This window comes from Callithrix jacchus, chromosome 21 (genome assembly GCF_049354715.1).
Source record: "Callithrix jacchus isolate 240 chromosome 21, calJac240_pri, whole genome shotgun sequence".
In the NCBI taxonomy this organism is placed as follows: Eukaryota; Metazoa; Chordata; class Mammalia; order Primates; family Cebidae; genus Callithrix; species Callithrix jacchus.
The window spans coordinates 43,520,383-43,535,970 of NC_133522.1; the positions used below are offsets into that span (position 1 = coordinate 43,520,383).

General features: G+C 46.6%; 1 protein-coding gene across 1 annotated transcript; it reads left to right on the forward strand.

Annotated features, from left to right (window-relative positions):
- Positions 1–1,456: 1,456 nt before the first annotated feature.
- On the forward strand, positions 1,457–14,699 carry LOC100895466 (uncharacterized). The gene is made up of 5 exons (XM_035282963.3): positions 1,457–1,526; positions 1,572–2,065; positions 2,826–2,923; positions 6,278–6,358; positions 10,189–14,699. The coding sequence occupies exons 1-5, from the start codon at positions 1,457–1,459 to the stop codon at positions 10,451–10,453; spliced, it is 1,008 nt and encodes a 335-aa protein (XP_035138854.2). The 3' UTR covers positions 10,454–14,699.
- The last annotated feature ends 889 nt before the right edge of the window (positions 14,700–15,588 follow it).

The window sequence follows — 15,588 nt, forward strand, 5'->3', positions numbered from 1 at the left end:
TTGACTTATGGCTCTTTCTCGTTATTTTCTGTGTGGTTTTGCTTTACTTCCTGGAAAGGGGAACAAATGGTTCTGGTGAGTCCTGGGAGAGGCCTAGTTTTGAAATGTCAATCTCTTGATGACAAGGCTGCTCAGAGGGAAGTGTTGCCAGAAGAGCATGTTGGGGTTCCTTGCTCATATCCCTGTGAATGTGGCCCCATGTGGCTGTGGACATTCGGTGGGCTCATGCCGTCCTTGGGACAGAACCCCAGAAGGTGCAGAAAATCAACCTTCTAAGGCTTGGGGACTGCTGAACTGGACAAATCAGGTTTTAGAGCTTCCTTAGTGACATACACCAAGTGGATCCAGTGGCCCCTCTTAGAGTCTCTCCAGAAGGATGGGGCCCCTTCTTTCCTTTTTCGAATCTCCACTTCCCTCTCTTTAGGGCCCAGTGCTTTAGCTGCCTTCCTCTCCCATTGGAAATGCAGAGGTTAAGTGCATTTCACCTATCACTGAATACAAAGAAGATTCTGAATCTCAGAGAACTGCTAAAAGTGGAATTTCAAGCATTTCCAGGGAGGGTTTAAATGGTAGGAAGGGTGGACTGGCCATTAGTTTGCCCCTCCTAAGACAGCATTTATTTCTTGCTGTTGGGTCTGAGAGAAGAGTCATTCATTCGACATGAATAAATAATAGTTGGGGCAATTTTGGTATCTCCTCAGCTGGCTCCGATAGGTGTATGTGAGGGAGCCCATTTTTCACTCCTGGTAAGCTCTGTGCTTAAGTGGCCTCCTGGCAGCCAGAGTAGCCTCATTACAGCTGAGATCTCTGGTAGGCCGCCTCCTTCCTCTGAGCCCAGGGCAGTGCCAGGAATGGGGACTCTGGCAGGCAATGGTGGCAGGGTGTCTTGTCCTGAAGACACGAGGTTGGGTTCGGCAGCTGGGTCCTCCGGGACGCGGCCCAGTGCACAGAACTTAACTGAGCCCTTCCCCTCACACCCCAAGTGTGGCCCAAGGCCAGTCACTCAGAAGTAGCAAGTAGCGTGTCCTGGTGGGAAAAGCCTGGCTTTGTGCAGCATCGGGCAAGGTTTTCAACACCATCTGGGCCTATTTCCTCATCTCTAAGGCGGGGGCCAGGAAGCCCGCCCCGCAGGGTAGTTGCAGGAAGGAGAGATGCATCTGGGAGCAGCTGGCGCGTTCCTGGCATGCGCTGCTCTCATCACATTTCCCCAGATTTCCGGCTGGAACGTACTCTCGGGTTTCGAGGTTTCCTGGGAGGACGACGTGGAGAGTGGAGGCAAAGATGCTGAAAAGCCGGGAAATGAAGGCTCGGAAGCTCCGATAGGCACAGCCTGAGAACGCAGCCCCCCTCGGGGCCACGGCGAGACGAATCCGGACACCTGCAGGCTGCCTGCGACTGGAGAAGCCAGCCGCCGGTCTGGGCAGCTCCCGCGAGAAGACCCCCGTCGCTAGGGATCATGGGGACGGCAAACGCGTTTGAGGAGCCCTCAGTCCGAGGCGGAAGAGGGGTCAGCCACGTGACCGTGCGTCTGCGGCGCGTATTGGCTGTGAGCTCACTGGCCACGCCCTAAGCGCCGGGCCCAGGCTCCAGGGGGCGGTGCTGCAGCGGTTGCCATGGCGTCTTCCGAGCGCGCAGGCGTGGGCATAGGGTCGCTTTTTTGGTGCTTGCTACTGGCTCTCCGGTTGGCGGGTCACCTTTGCTTGCCGATCTTCGCGTCCTGAGTCCTTTGGTCTCCAGCAACTTGCAGGGCAGCCGTCCCGCATGGGGCCCTTCAGTGAATGCCCTAAAACTCCGGAGTTGCTGCAGGAAAGCAGGCTCGCCCGGAGCGGGGCACGTCCCTGCCGCCCGTGTCGTCGTGGTGCCTTCAGGGGACCCTTCTGGGAAGATCCTTGCAGAGGCCATGTCCCCTCTCCACGGCATCCAAGCCCAGTCCCAACTTGCTTTTCACGCCTGTCCCTCTGGGGAATGTCTACTGGACCTCAGGACAGCCCATCACCCGCCCCCTCCCTCCCCGTGCATCCCCAAGGTGGATATGCAGCAAAGCCTCTGTGACTCACAGTTGCGGGTTAGTTATCTCCTTCCTGGCAGAAGGTGGCAGGCTGATGCTGGCCTCATTCCTGTGTGTCTGACAAGTCACAAATGTGAATTCAGATCGTCACAGCTGAGTCATGCTCAGGATTTCCTTGAGCCTTGCTGGGGTGTCCAGCTGAGCTCCCTTCCCCACAGCCTCCTCCAGCTCTGCAGCACCAGGCACCAGTGTGACTCATGGAGGCCTGTGGAAGTCGGGGCTGCTCAGTGAGGCTGAGTCTAGAAGCGGGAGAAAGAGGGAGCCCATCAACAATTAAAGTGCAAACGCCGCAGCTGCCACCACTGAGCATCTCCAGTTAGGAATTGGTTTGTTAAGTTCATTACCCTTTGAGATGAGTTTTATCTCTGTTTCACTCAAGAGGATTCTGAGGCTCAGGAGGTTGTGAATGACTCGGGGCAGTACAGTTGGTAGGTGGCAGAGTTGGAATTTGAATCCAGGTCGATTTAACTCAGGAGTTCAGGCTTTTTCCCAGCCCAACCTTTCCACTCGACCCCAATTAGCACAGTCAGATGCTGGGTGCCAGAGCTCTTTTTTTGCCTGCGGGAGTCCAGGAGCTGGCTCCTAATGACTCCATTTGAAATGGTCTTTTAGGCAAAGGAGACTAGATAAATGTGGGGGAGAGGGAAAGAATTTCTGGCAAAGGGAACAGTACGCGCTACAGAAGAGCAAGGCTTATTATTCCCGTGCACTTCCAAACCCAGGCGTGGTGTTCTTCCTGCGCCTTTTACATCCGCAGCCACTGCTTGGCGTCACCTGGTTGTCCTGTGGGCACCTGAAGCTCAGCTTTTCCCAGGCTGAACACTTGTCTTTCGCTGCCGCATCTGCCTGCCCTGAGTGAGTATTCTTCCATCATGATATTCTTGCAGGGACTCCGGCGTTGAAGACCAGGTTGTCTCTTGTTAACTTAAAAATCACACAATCTACAAACTTGGGCAAGGAGACTTACTTTCTTTTTTGTTTTGTTTTTCTTTCTTTCTTTTCTTTTTTTCTTTTGAGATGGAGTTTTGCTCTTGTTACCCAGGCCGGAGTGCAATGGCGCGATCTCGGCTCACCGCAACCTCCGCCTCCTGGGTTCAGGCAATTCTCCTGCCTCAGCCTCCCGAGTAGCTGGGACTTCAGGCGTGTGCCACCATGCCCAGCTAATTTTTGTATTTTTAGTAGAGACGGGGTTTCACCATGTTGATCAGGATGGTCTCGATCTCTTGACCTTGTGATCCACCCACCTCAGCCTCCCAAAGTGCTGGGATTATAGACGTGAGTCACCGCACCTGGCCTTTCTTTCTTTCTTTTTTAGACAAAGTCTCTCTCTTTCACCCACGCTGGAGTGGGGTGGCGCGATCTTGGCTCACTGAAACCTCTGCCTCCTGATACAAGGGATTCTTATGCCACAGCCTCCCAAGTAGCTAGGATTACAGGAGCCCACCACCATGCCCGGCTGATTTTTGTATTTTAGTAGAGATGGGGTTTCACTTTTTCTCTTTATAATAGAGACAGTGTTACTGGTGGAGGGTATTAAGGTTCTTATCTTGTACAAAGAATTGGGTAAAATGCACAAATACAGCAAGGAAAGAACTAAGCAACAAAAGCAGAGATTTATTGAAAATGAAAGTACACTCCACAGGGTGGGATTGGACCTTTGTACAGGGGCTCAGGAGCCTGGTTACAGAATTTTCTGGGGTTTCAATACCCTCTAGAGGTTTCCCATTGCCCACCTTCTTTATACCCCATGTAAATGGAGTAGTGGCTTGCAATCTGTGTGATTGATTGTAGAAAGCAACCAACCAGGGGATGAAGTGAGGTTACAAAGGTTATACCCTATGCAAACATCTGATTGGTTGTGGAAAGCAACCAATCAGAGGCTAAAGTGAAGTTCCGAAGTTACACTTCTGTGCAAACAAAGAGCCTGCAATCAATCTGATAGGTTGCGGAAAGTGGGAATGGGGGTAGAGTTTGCAAAGGGAGTAGCCTCTGGTCCTTTTGTTACTTAGTTGTGGAAAGTTGGGGTTTTTCTTCTGGTTTAGTTCTGGGAAGTCAGCATGAATTGGCTTTAGGTTCCCTGCTTCTAGACCCCACCCACCTTACTATGTTGGCTGGGTTGGTCTTGAACTCTTGGCCTCAAGCAGTCCTCCTGTATCGGCCTCCCAAAGTACTAGGATTACAGGTGGGAGCCCCCATGTCTGCTGAGGAGAGTTTATTTCTTATAACGGGTTACAGCCTGCAGGGTGGCCATCCCATAGGCTGGGAAGAGCCTCCAGCAAAGACCGGAGACTGGTCCTCTGGGTGAAAAAGGGGTAAGTCAGGAGTTTAAATTGAACACGTTGACCAAATGTACGTATTCAACAGGTTATCAGAGGAACTGTGAGTATTCAAGAAGGGGGTCCTGATGCATGCATATTGAACAAACATGCATGTAACATACAACCCACGTTCACTTGAGGTGGAAACTTAACATTTGAATGTATTATATTTAGGCCTTATAGGTCAAAAGATCCTTTCAGGACATGAAAGCACTTAAGTGTGCAGCCTCTATAAACTGACCCGGACTAGTTCACGATTGGTGGTCTCTCGTCTAGAAAAAGTTCCTGACATCAGTCTCTTGTGCAATCAAAGCTGTAGTTATGGCTGGTCAGTTAGTTCGTGCCTATCTGCATGAACTGCAAATTGTTCTAATATTGCTTATCTTGAGAGCAGTGCTTATTTAGGTGGTAGAACAAAAGAAAAACCCTGTGGCTGTTAGAATAGAATTTATTCTTTAAGTGTAGGGGTGAGTGACTCAACCCTTGCCTGGCGTAAGGAACATGGCTTTGCTTTGGTCAAGGACAGGCTGAAGTAGGATGTTTACATCCTGCATGACTCAGCGAGTTTAGAGTGCAGGCGTATAACTCTATTTGTTATCCCATCCATGGAACCATAGCATGGGAAGGCCATCTCTTGGCACGAAGCCACTGTTATCTGTAAAAGGTATAATTGCCCTGCTGACACTGTACAGGTGCTGGTGCCCAGAGAAAGAGAGAGAGCCAGAGCTGTCCATCTTTGCAGCTGGATAGAGGGGAGCCAGGACACTACTTGGCTCACTTGTGCCCAGAGAGACAGAGTTAAACTGGCAACCCTGCAGGCAAGGGAGAGCTGGCTGTGCAGCTGTGTGTGTGGGAGTCACCAGGCTGAGCAGCTCAGACAGGGCAGACAATGTGAGAAAGCTATTGGTGAAAACTGCTGCTGAATAAAGCCATATTCACCTGACTACAGCTCCGAGTGTTCTTTCTGTTCATCTACCCACTCCCTTGGGACCTCAGCGTGGGCTGGAACCTGACCCTGAGCGTGACATTTGGCATAGTCATGAACCTGACCCATGGCGTGGCATAGGTCTCATTTCTCGTTTGGTATCTTATTGTCAGAGTCTTTTGTCAGTCTTATGATCTCTATTTTAGCATTAATAATCATCAGCTGTGTCTAAACCACAAAAGGAAAGGGGTATAACAAGGCCTGTCTGACCTCCCATCCTGTCATGACTGGGAACTCAGTTTTTAAGACCTTTCTGGGGTCCCATTGGCCAAGAGAGGGCTCGTTCAATTTGTGGAGGGGAGCTTAGGATTGTATTTTCAGTTTATACTCGGAAGCTCCCTCTCACATCCAATTGTATGGAAACAGCCTTTTCATGTATTTTGTCCAGTAATTTATTTTTAATTTTTCATTTTTTGCAGCAGTTGGGCTCGTTTGGTTCTCCATCAAGGCCAGAAGCATAATTTGATGACAGCATTTTTTTTTTTTTTCTTGAGATGGAGTCTCGTTCTGTCACCCAGACTGGAGGGCAGTGGCCTGATCTTGGCTCACTGCAACCTCCATCTCCTAGGTTAAAGTGATTCTCCTGCCTCAGCCTCCTGAGTAACTGGGATTATAGATGCATGCCACCACGGCTAGCTAATTTTTGTACTTTTAGTAGAGACAGGGTTTCACCATGTTACCCAGGTTGGTCTTGAACTTCTGAGCTCAGGCGATCCACCCACCTTAGCTTCCCAAAGTGCTGGGTTACAGGTGTGAGTCACTGCCCCCGGCCAATGACAGCATTCTTTCTGATCATTTTCTTTTCTGCTGTTCAGACACTGTTAATAGCTTGTAGTTTCCTGTGATACTAATGAGGCAGGCTAGTTTATGAGTGTTTTGTTCTCTTTTTTCTATCTCCTCCCACAGGCCCTCTGCGCAGATAGTGGTACTCCTTACATGTGCTTGCTTCAGGAAACTGGTTGAAGAGCACCCTTCCTCCAGCCTTGTGTGAGTCTGAACTTGTGGAAGAGATTTTGTCACAAGTTTAGTGCTGGGGGGAGGGCAAAAGGAGTGCTTTTGAGGTTTAAGAAGGAGTAAAAGATACTTTAGATTGGACTCTCACACCTTCTGCCTCCCAGCAGGGCCTTGAGGGTGTGGTGAGACCCAGGAAGGAAGGATGAAGGGAGACTCATGTTGGGTCAGCCTGGAGTATCTCCTGGTGTGCTGATACAGTTTGAATCTGTGTCCTCACTCAAATCTCATGTTGAAATATCATCCCCAATGCTGGAGGTGGGCCTGGAGGGAGGTGTTTGGATCATGGGAGCAGATTCTCATGATTTAGCACCATCCCCCCTTATTGCTGTGTCACTAGTGAGTTCTCACGTGACCCGGTTGTTTAAAACTGTGGCACCTCCCCCTATTCTTTCTTGCTCCTGCTCTGGCTATGTGATGCACCTGCTTCCCCTTCTTCCTCTGCCGCAATTCGAAGCTTCCTGAGGCCTCCCTAGAAGCTGAGCAGAAGCCAGCACCATGCTTCCTATACAGCCTGTGGAACTGTGAGCCAATTAAATCTGTTATCTTTCTTTATTTTTTCTTAGACAGAGTCTCACTCTGTAGCCCAGGCTGGAGTGGTGGTGTGGTTTTAGCTCACTGCAACCTCCGTCTCCTGGGTTCAAGAGATTCTCCTGCCTCAGCCTCCAGAGTAGCTGGGATTACAGTCATACACCACCATGCCGGCTAATTTTTGTATTTTTTTTTAAAAGTAGAGATGGAGTTTCACCATGTTGGCCAGTCTGGTCTCTAACTCCTGACCTCAGGTGATCCACCCACCTTCGGCCTCCCACGGTGCTGGGATTACAGGCATGAGCCACTGCACCTGGCCTTAAACATTTTTTCTTTATGAATTACCCAGTCTTAGGAATTTCATTTTTTTTGATATGAAGTCTCAGTCTGGCTCCCAGGCTGGAGTGCAGTGGCATAACCTTGGCTCACTGCAACCTCCACCTCCTGGATTCAACCCATTCTCGTGCCTCAGCTCCCAGGTATTTCTTTATAGCAGTGTGAGAATGGACTGATACAGATGCTTACAGTACCAGTAAGACAGGACCACTAAGGAGTGAGAAGGCAATTTTCAGAGCTGGTTAAAGAATATGTGGTAAATATACATGATGGAGTACTACTCAGCCATAAAAAGAATGAAATCCTGCCATTTGGGACAACAGGAATGAATCAATATGTTCGGTGAAATAAGCCAGACACAGAAGACAGACACTGCATGACCTCACTTGGCGTTAAAAAAAAAAAGTTGCAATCATAGAAGCAGAGAGTAGAGAGGTGGTTACCAAGGGCTGGGGAGGGGATGAGGAAGGGAGGGTGGGGAGAGGTTGGTCAGCAGGTACCATGTTACAGTTAGGGGGACAATGTTCTGGGGATTTACTGCACAATAGGGTGGCTATGGTTAACAGAAAAATATCACATATTACAAAATAGCTAGAAGTTTTTAATATTCTCACCACGAAGAAATGATAAATGCTTGAGGTATTAGATGCACTAAGTACCATGCAACATGGATTTATATTAAAACACGAGATGGTATCCCACAAACATTTACAATGACAATATGGCAATTAAAAAACAAAACGTGGCCTTGGGGAGCTCACCAACTGAGCTAAGGCGCGTGGCTCAAGCCTGTAATCCCAGCACTTTGGGAGGCCGAGGCGGGTGGATCACGAGGTCAAGAGATCAAGACCATCCTGGTCAACCTGGTGAAACCCCGTCTCTACTAAAAATACAAAAAATTAGCTGGGCATGGTGGCACACGCCTGTAATCCCAGCTACTCAGGAGGCTGAGGCAGGAGAATTGCCTGATCCCAGGAGGCTGAGGTTGCGGTGAGCCGAGATTGTGCCATTGCACTCCAGCCTGGGTAACAAAAGCAAAACTCCATCTCAAAAAAAAAAAAAAAAAAAAAAACGTTTTCTTAAAAATCAGAATTTGATATTCAAATTGAAAGTCGTCATTAGAAAAAAATCTGAATTTTGTTGGATTTTCCTGACATGTATGATTTATTATTATTTTTATTTGAAGTACCTATGGATGGGCACTGCAGTCTCTCCAGTGCTCTGCAGCCCTGAAGACCTTAGATCGTGGTCTGGGCTGTGCCCCCAGGAGAATCGTCTGGGCTGTGCCCCCAGACCTCACTCACTTGTTTGCAAGGAGCATCATTGATAGACTTTATGAAACCCTCTGTTTAGTTTTCCTTCCACCTAGCTAACATCTAAGGCATTACCTGTTCCAGTTTTTTTTTTTTTTTAAAACTCAGGTGTAAATTTTATTTCCAGGTGATATTTCACAGGCTGAAAAGCACTGCTAATGGACACAGGAATTCCTCAGTCTTGCTTAGTCCATCCACCCCTTTAACATGGGATATTTCAAAGGCAGTGCTGCACTCAGGGGATGATGGAATCCCATCGTTCTGTAATCCCAGCTACTGGGGAGGCTGAGGCAGGAGAATTGCTTGAACGCAGGAGACAAAGGTTGCAGTGAGCTGAGATCATGCCACTGCGCTCCAGCTTGGGTGACAGAGTGAGACTCTGTCTCAATTAAAAAAAAAAAAAAAAAAAAAGAAATAAAATAAAACCAATGCCAGATGGTCGAAATTCTTTTCAGACCAGACCAAATTGAGGATTAGCTAAAACGACTACTAAAAGACTTGAGTCAGGAAAGCCTTGACATTGCAAACTCTATGGCAAAACTGCATAAAAACTTGCTTCCAGCCCCGCTTGAATTTTCTCGCAGGACTAACAGTCTGCTCACTCTCTCTGCCCTGTCTCTTTCCTGAACAGATCCTGACCTTCTCTCCAAATTACATCTCTCAGGGAGCAGCCACACTGCCCTGCTTGTTCCGGTTCTGTCCTCCTTGTGATCCTCACTTCTGAGAGGTCTCCATGACCATAAATCACAGATAGTTCTTTCCCTTTATGAGTCACACCTGGGTATGTAAATATCACATGCAGTCTGGGGCTGAGCATCTGAACATTGGATATCCTGTGATCCAAACTCTGTTTGGTACCTTCCATGCATTCTCTCTTTCCAGTAGTTTCAAACTTCTCTGGAAGCAGAGTTTTTCCCATAATGCAGATACACCATCTCGTATCTGCAATCTTGAAATCCAGAAGGCTCTGAAAACAGAAAAGGTCCATAACTTTGCAGCGAACTCACCTGGTAGCAAAAACTTGATCTGAACTGGGGCTGTTTATAGTCTTTGTCTATCACACAAGTGTGATATTTGTGTTTTGCTTTGGAAATGTAAATGTGTTTGACTACAGGGTGCTACTCGTAGACCTCAATGGGGCTGCTATGAAATATGAGGTCTGTGCACTATATTAGCTTTTTGAAATCCTGTGTTTAATAAATTACAAAGCACCCCAGTGGTTTCAGATGAGGGATTTTGGAGCTGTGCTGCTTTTCTGTCTCTAGCACATGCCGGGCACAGAGACCGTGATTTTGTGGGCTCCATGAAGGCCTTGGGACCAAAGCTGTGTGTGCCTGATGTGACACAGGTCTCCATAAAGGTTTGCCAAACAAGCAAGTTGGTGCTTACAATTTCCCATGACTGCCACTGAGATTACATGTGCCTAAATAACTTGCCCATCACTTAAGAGAGACCCTGTAAATGTCCTTTGATCAATTCATGTCCTGAGACTTGTCAACATTGTCGTTACTGTCATGTTCTCAAGTATTTTTGCCTGAAGAGTTTTCCTGTCTGAGGACTTTTCACGTGTAGAGGAATTACTTCTTGTTCTTCCTGTTGAAATTACTCTCAAATCTTTTCTGACAGAGTTGCAGACACACTGACAGCTCCGGAACGATCTGACACAGGATCCTTAATAGGCGTGGAAGTGTTCGCCAGACAGAGAGGTCCTGCCCTTGCCGATCCCAGCTGGTTCTGTTGGAGAGTCCGTGGGCGTCTGTTTGACAGTATCTGCCAGGAGCTGCAGAATAACTTTTCTGATCTGGAAGAGCAAGTCTCAGATATTTTGCACATTCACAAGTATTTTAAAACAGTTTCTGTGAGATGCCAACCTCACCTTTATAGTATTTAGAGGTTTTGCAGCGTTTACTGAGAAGAGCTCAGTTGTGTTTATACCGAATTTCGGCTGAGTTTCTTGACCACCCTCCTCACCTTCCCACCAGTGTGGCCCTGGGCTCCTAACTGTATCGCCCTGAGGATCCCATGGATTCAGGTGACTGTGCCCTTCAGGTTTCATTTGTGAGGACCCATTCTTCTTCCTGGGACTTTGGCTGGTGTCTTCCTTCTGCTAAACCAAATTTGCCACTTCCTTTAAGATTCCGTTCAAATGTGGTTCTCTTCTGAGGAACCTTTCCTAAAAACCCGACTCCCTATGCCGATTTGCTGATTCTTTCCTTATGATCCTTCCCTATGCCCTTAGTAAAATGAAGTTTGACAAACACAATTCTATGGCAGTAAACATTTGCATTCATATAACTTTTCTCTTCTCTCTCTTTTTTTTTTTGGAGATGAAGTCTCTCTCTGTCAGCCAGGCTAGAGTGCAGTGGTGTGATCTTGGCTCACTGCAACTACCACCTCCCGGGTTCAAGTGATTTTCCTGCCTCAGCCTCCCGAGTAGCTGACACTACAGGTACATGTCACCACGCCTGGCCAATTTTTTGTATTTTAGTAGAGACGGGGTTTCACCATGTTGCTCAGGCTCATCTCGAACTCCTGAGCTCAGGCAATCTGCCCGCCTCAGCCTCCCAAAGTGCTAGGATTCCAGGTGTGAGCCACCGTGCCCGGCCTCTTCTCTTGAATTATTTGCTTAATCTCCCAGGAGTGAGTTTACTGGATGAAAGCATTCAGACCTTTTTTTTTTTTGGATAGAGGGTCTTGTTCTGTCAGCCAGGCTGGAGTTTGGTGGCACGATCATAACTCACTGCACACTTGACCTCTGGCCTCAAGCAGTCCTCCCACCTCAGCCTCCTTAGTAACTGGGATTACAGGCACACACCACCACACGGGGCTTATTTTTTTGTAGTTGTTGTAGACACAGGGTTTCCCCATATTGCCCAGACTGGTCTTGAACTCCTGGGCTCAAGTGATCTGCCTGACGCAGCCTCCCAAAGTGCTGGGATTACAGGCATGAGTCACCTTGCCTGGTCTCATTTAGACAATTTTGTGGCTGATATATTTTAATAATTTCTTAATTTCCATCTCTTTATTCATATTCTGTATTTGGTGAGACATGGGTCTCATACTTTCCTTTATTTCTTTAGATCTGGCTTTAATTCTTTGAACATACAGTTGTCCTTTGGTATCTGTAAGGGATGGGTTCCAGGACCCCTGGGGCTACCAAAATCTGTAGATGCTCCAAGTCCAATAGCTGACTCCCAGTATCTGGGGATTCAACCAATCGTGGACTGAAAATCGCAATGCAGGAATGTGGATAGGAGGGCTGACCATACGTATGGTCAACTGATTTGATCTCGGCTCACTGCAACCTCCTCCTCTCGGATTCAACTGATTCTCCTGCCTCAGCCTCCTAAGTAGCTGGGACTACAGGCGTGAGCAACCATGCCCAGCTAATTTTTGTATTTTTAGTAGAGACAGGGTTCATCATGCTGGCCAGATGGTCTTGATCTCTCGACGTTGTGATCTGCCTGTCTTGGCCTCCCAGAGTGCTGGGATTACACGTGTGAGCCACCATGGCTGGCTGGCTTGTAGTTTTTTTTATTAAATGCTGCAGTTTATGTGTAGCATAGCAATGGAGACTGAAAGAAATACTAATTTTTCTAGGAAGGGCTTGCCCTTTGTGTGGCAGGTATCTTGGATTAGGATCTTATCTCTTCAATCTGATAATTAAAGAACTGAGTTAGAGTTGAGGTTGCCACTCCAGTTAATTTAGTTCACCTCTGGTTTCAAATATCTTGAGTGTGAGATCACCCTCTCTCCAGCAGGGCTGTGAAATCTAAGCACCATGACACCGCAGCATTGCCCTCTGCTTTTCTGTGTCATCTCCTGACTTCTTGGGCACCGTTTATTCAATAAATTACTATGGGAGAGAGTTGGAAGACAGACAGAGATGTCCAGTGCTGTATTTGGGATTCTTCCATGTTCAAGTCTAATACCAGCTGTTAAATTTCCAGTTCAGAGGCTGGGTGCAGTGGCTCAAGCCTGTAATCCCAGCACTTTGGGAGGCTGAGGGGGGTGGATCACAAGGTCAGGAGATCGAGACCATCCTGGTAAACATGGTGAAACCCTGTCTCCACTAAAAATACAAAAAATTAGCTGGGCATGGTGGTGCGTGCCTGTAATCCCAGCTACTCAGGAGGCTGAGGCAGGAGAATTTCCTGAACCCAGGAGGTGGAGGTTGCGGTGAGCCGAGATCGCGCCATTGCACTACAGCCTGGGTAACAAGAGCGAAACTCCATCTCAAAAAAAAAAAAATTTCCAGTTCGTTTCTCCGTATTCTCTCAGATTTTCTTTACCTGTAGAAAACTTGATTTTCTGTCCATGAACGACCCCATGCTTGAAACACCACAGGAATGGACCCCTGGTTTGCTCACCCGACACGGGCTCCTCCATCTCTGGAATGTAGTTTATTTGGACTTCAAATCTGTAGGTTTTAAAGAAAAAGACGATTTAATAGCTCACCGGTGCTTTATCCTTGCTCTGCTGAAGTGCTGGTGTTTGTGATCTTTCACATCCTAACCAGAAGTTGAAACACTTAATATCATTTTAATTTTGTAAAATCTCCTTTTTTTTTTTTCATTTTTTACATTTTACATTTCTTTTAAGGCATTATTGGTTTTGTTTACTGGCTCTCATGTCCCTTCGAATTTAGTTTTTATTTCTGAAAAATTTCCTTTGTACTTCGAATTCTGTTTTGTGTCTTGTCATCTTCATCTGTCTTTCTAATCTTATATTTCTTGGTATTTCTAATTATGCCTTAAATGATGCTTTGAGATGCTTTAATGACATCTCTCATGCTCTCAATTCTTTTTACCTCATTTCAAATATTAGGTTACGTTTTCGTCTTCATTGCCTGTATACCTCTCTGTTGTATTTTAATTGTAGGGCCAATATTGTGTTATTATTCAGCTTTCTCTTATGATAGCTTTATATTAGATTTTGCTAGCATCCATTTTATTGCCTTTTTAAGCAATAATAAAGAAGTGAAATGAGTTTGTCTTTGTTCATAGGACGAGGTATAGGTTGAGATAGGTTTCCAGACTCCACGGGTCTACATTCCCTCTTCTGTTGTTTTTGCAAAATGATTTCAAAAATACTTGCTTGTATTTTCTGAGATCTGACATCCTGATCCCATTCCTTATTTTTCTCGGACTCATTTCTCTTGTCCGAACATTTTGTTTGCTGGCTTTGAAGACCTATAGACTGCTTCACTGTGGTCAGAATAGTATTGTGGTCTCCTCCACCCACCAGGAGCTGGACCGGTAGGGCCGTTCCCCAGCCTGCCACTCTCGGGTCGGAACTCTATGCTTTCAGTGAACACAGGTCAGCAGTGCTGTGTTTTCCTGTCCTCTGGACTGTTGGGATCCCAGGTGACTTCTCCAACTTGACAGCTGTTTCACCTACACAGATCCTCATGCCACGTGGGTCCTGCAGCTGTTCGTGTTTGTGCCACACACTCTCACTGTGAGATTCTTTGGGATTCCTGGTCACTGATTTTGTTGTAGAGGTACAAAGTCTTTGATTTTGATATGCTAGTTATTCAGTCTGTTTTTATGGGGAAATTTGAGGAGATTAAAATAGTATTCCCCATAATCTCCCCAGAATCCTTGTCATAATTATGTTCAAAGACTATAGAATAAAACAAGTTTACTGATTATCCACCTCTGGTGCCAGTCAACTGAGATGTTTCTGAAAAGGATGGTTCTCTCCCAACTTGGTGGACAAAGTCATTCAACATCTATGGCTGTTTGCAAAGACCCCTAAAACCCTGGTCTGGTTCCTCGACACCTTGAATTTTCTCTGTCAAGGGCTGAATTGTGTCCCCTAAAAGTCATCTGCTGAAGTCCTAACCCCCAGTACCTCAGAATGTGACTGGATTGGGAGATAGGGCCTTTAAAGGGGTGACTGAGGTTAATGAGGTCACAGGGATGGGTTCTAATTTAAACTGACCTGCATCCTTGTAAGGAGAGGAGATTAGGACACAAATAGGCACAAAAGAAAGACCCCGTGTAGACACAGGAGAAGACGCCATCTGCAAGCCAAGAGAGGAGCTTCAGAATGAAACCCACACTACAGGCACCGTGGTCTTGGACTTCCAGCCTTCAGAACTGTGAGAAAATAAATGTCTGTTGTTTATGCCACCCAGTCTGTGATATTTTGTTAGGACAACCCCAGCAAATGAATTCTCTCTCTCTCTCTCTCTCTCTCACACACACACACACACACACACACACACACACACACACTGCTCACGAGACCCAGGATCTCTTCCTAGTCCATCAAACCCTACTAGAATGACTGCACCAGGACCCTTGTTTCACTCTTGATATCTAAGAATAGCTTCCTAGATCTACTTCTTTAAAAACATGTTTTGTGTGAAGAATAAGGTAGAGTGGTTTTTATTTTAGTTATTTTGGCACAGTCACGACCAAGACCAGAAGTGATTGGTCTTTTATCTGTTTTCTTATCCATTTATATTATGGCTGTATCTAACAATGTTTAAATTATACTACATTTTTTTTTTTCTCTTTCTCTGAGTTTTACACCAAAGGTTTTCTGGACAGGGAGCATGGTGGAAACCAGACTTCATTGGCAGAAAGAGATAGTTCAAACCTTTGTCTGCTGCTCGCTCTTGGACGTTGGGCGAGGCGGCTGACATGTCTGAGCCCTTGCTTCCTCATTTGTAACTGGGAAATGAGGCCCCTCTCGAAGGATGGTCATGAGGGTTACATGAGATAAAGCTGTAATTTGCTTTCTGGCCCATAACAGACCCCAAATAAATGTTATTTTCCATTTCTTTTCTTCCTTCTCCCAACCCATAGTTAGGCAGAAAAAAAAAAAAACAAAAACAATTACGAACCAAAGAAAATTCCAGTTCATTGAATCTCTGTTTACATTTATGTAAATTAGAAGCACATGACTCACTGCACTCCCAAATTGGCGTCCTCAGCAGGAGCTCCAAGAGGTACTGCTTCTAGACTCGGGAAGCACATCAGCAGGCCGGTCCATGGACAGCCTCTGAGCATGGGA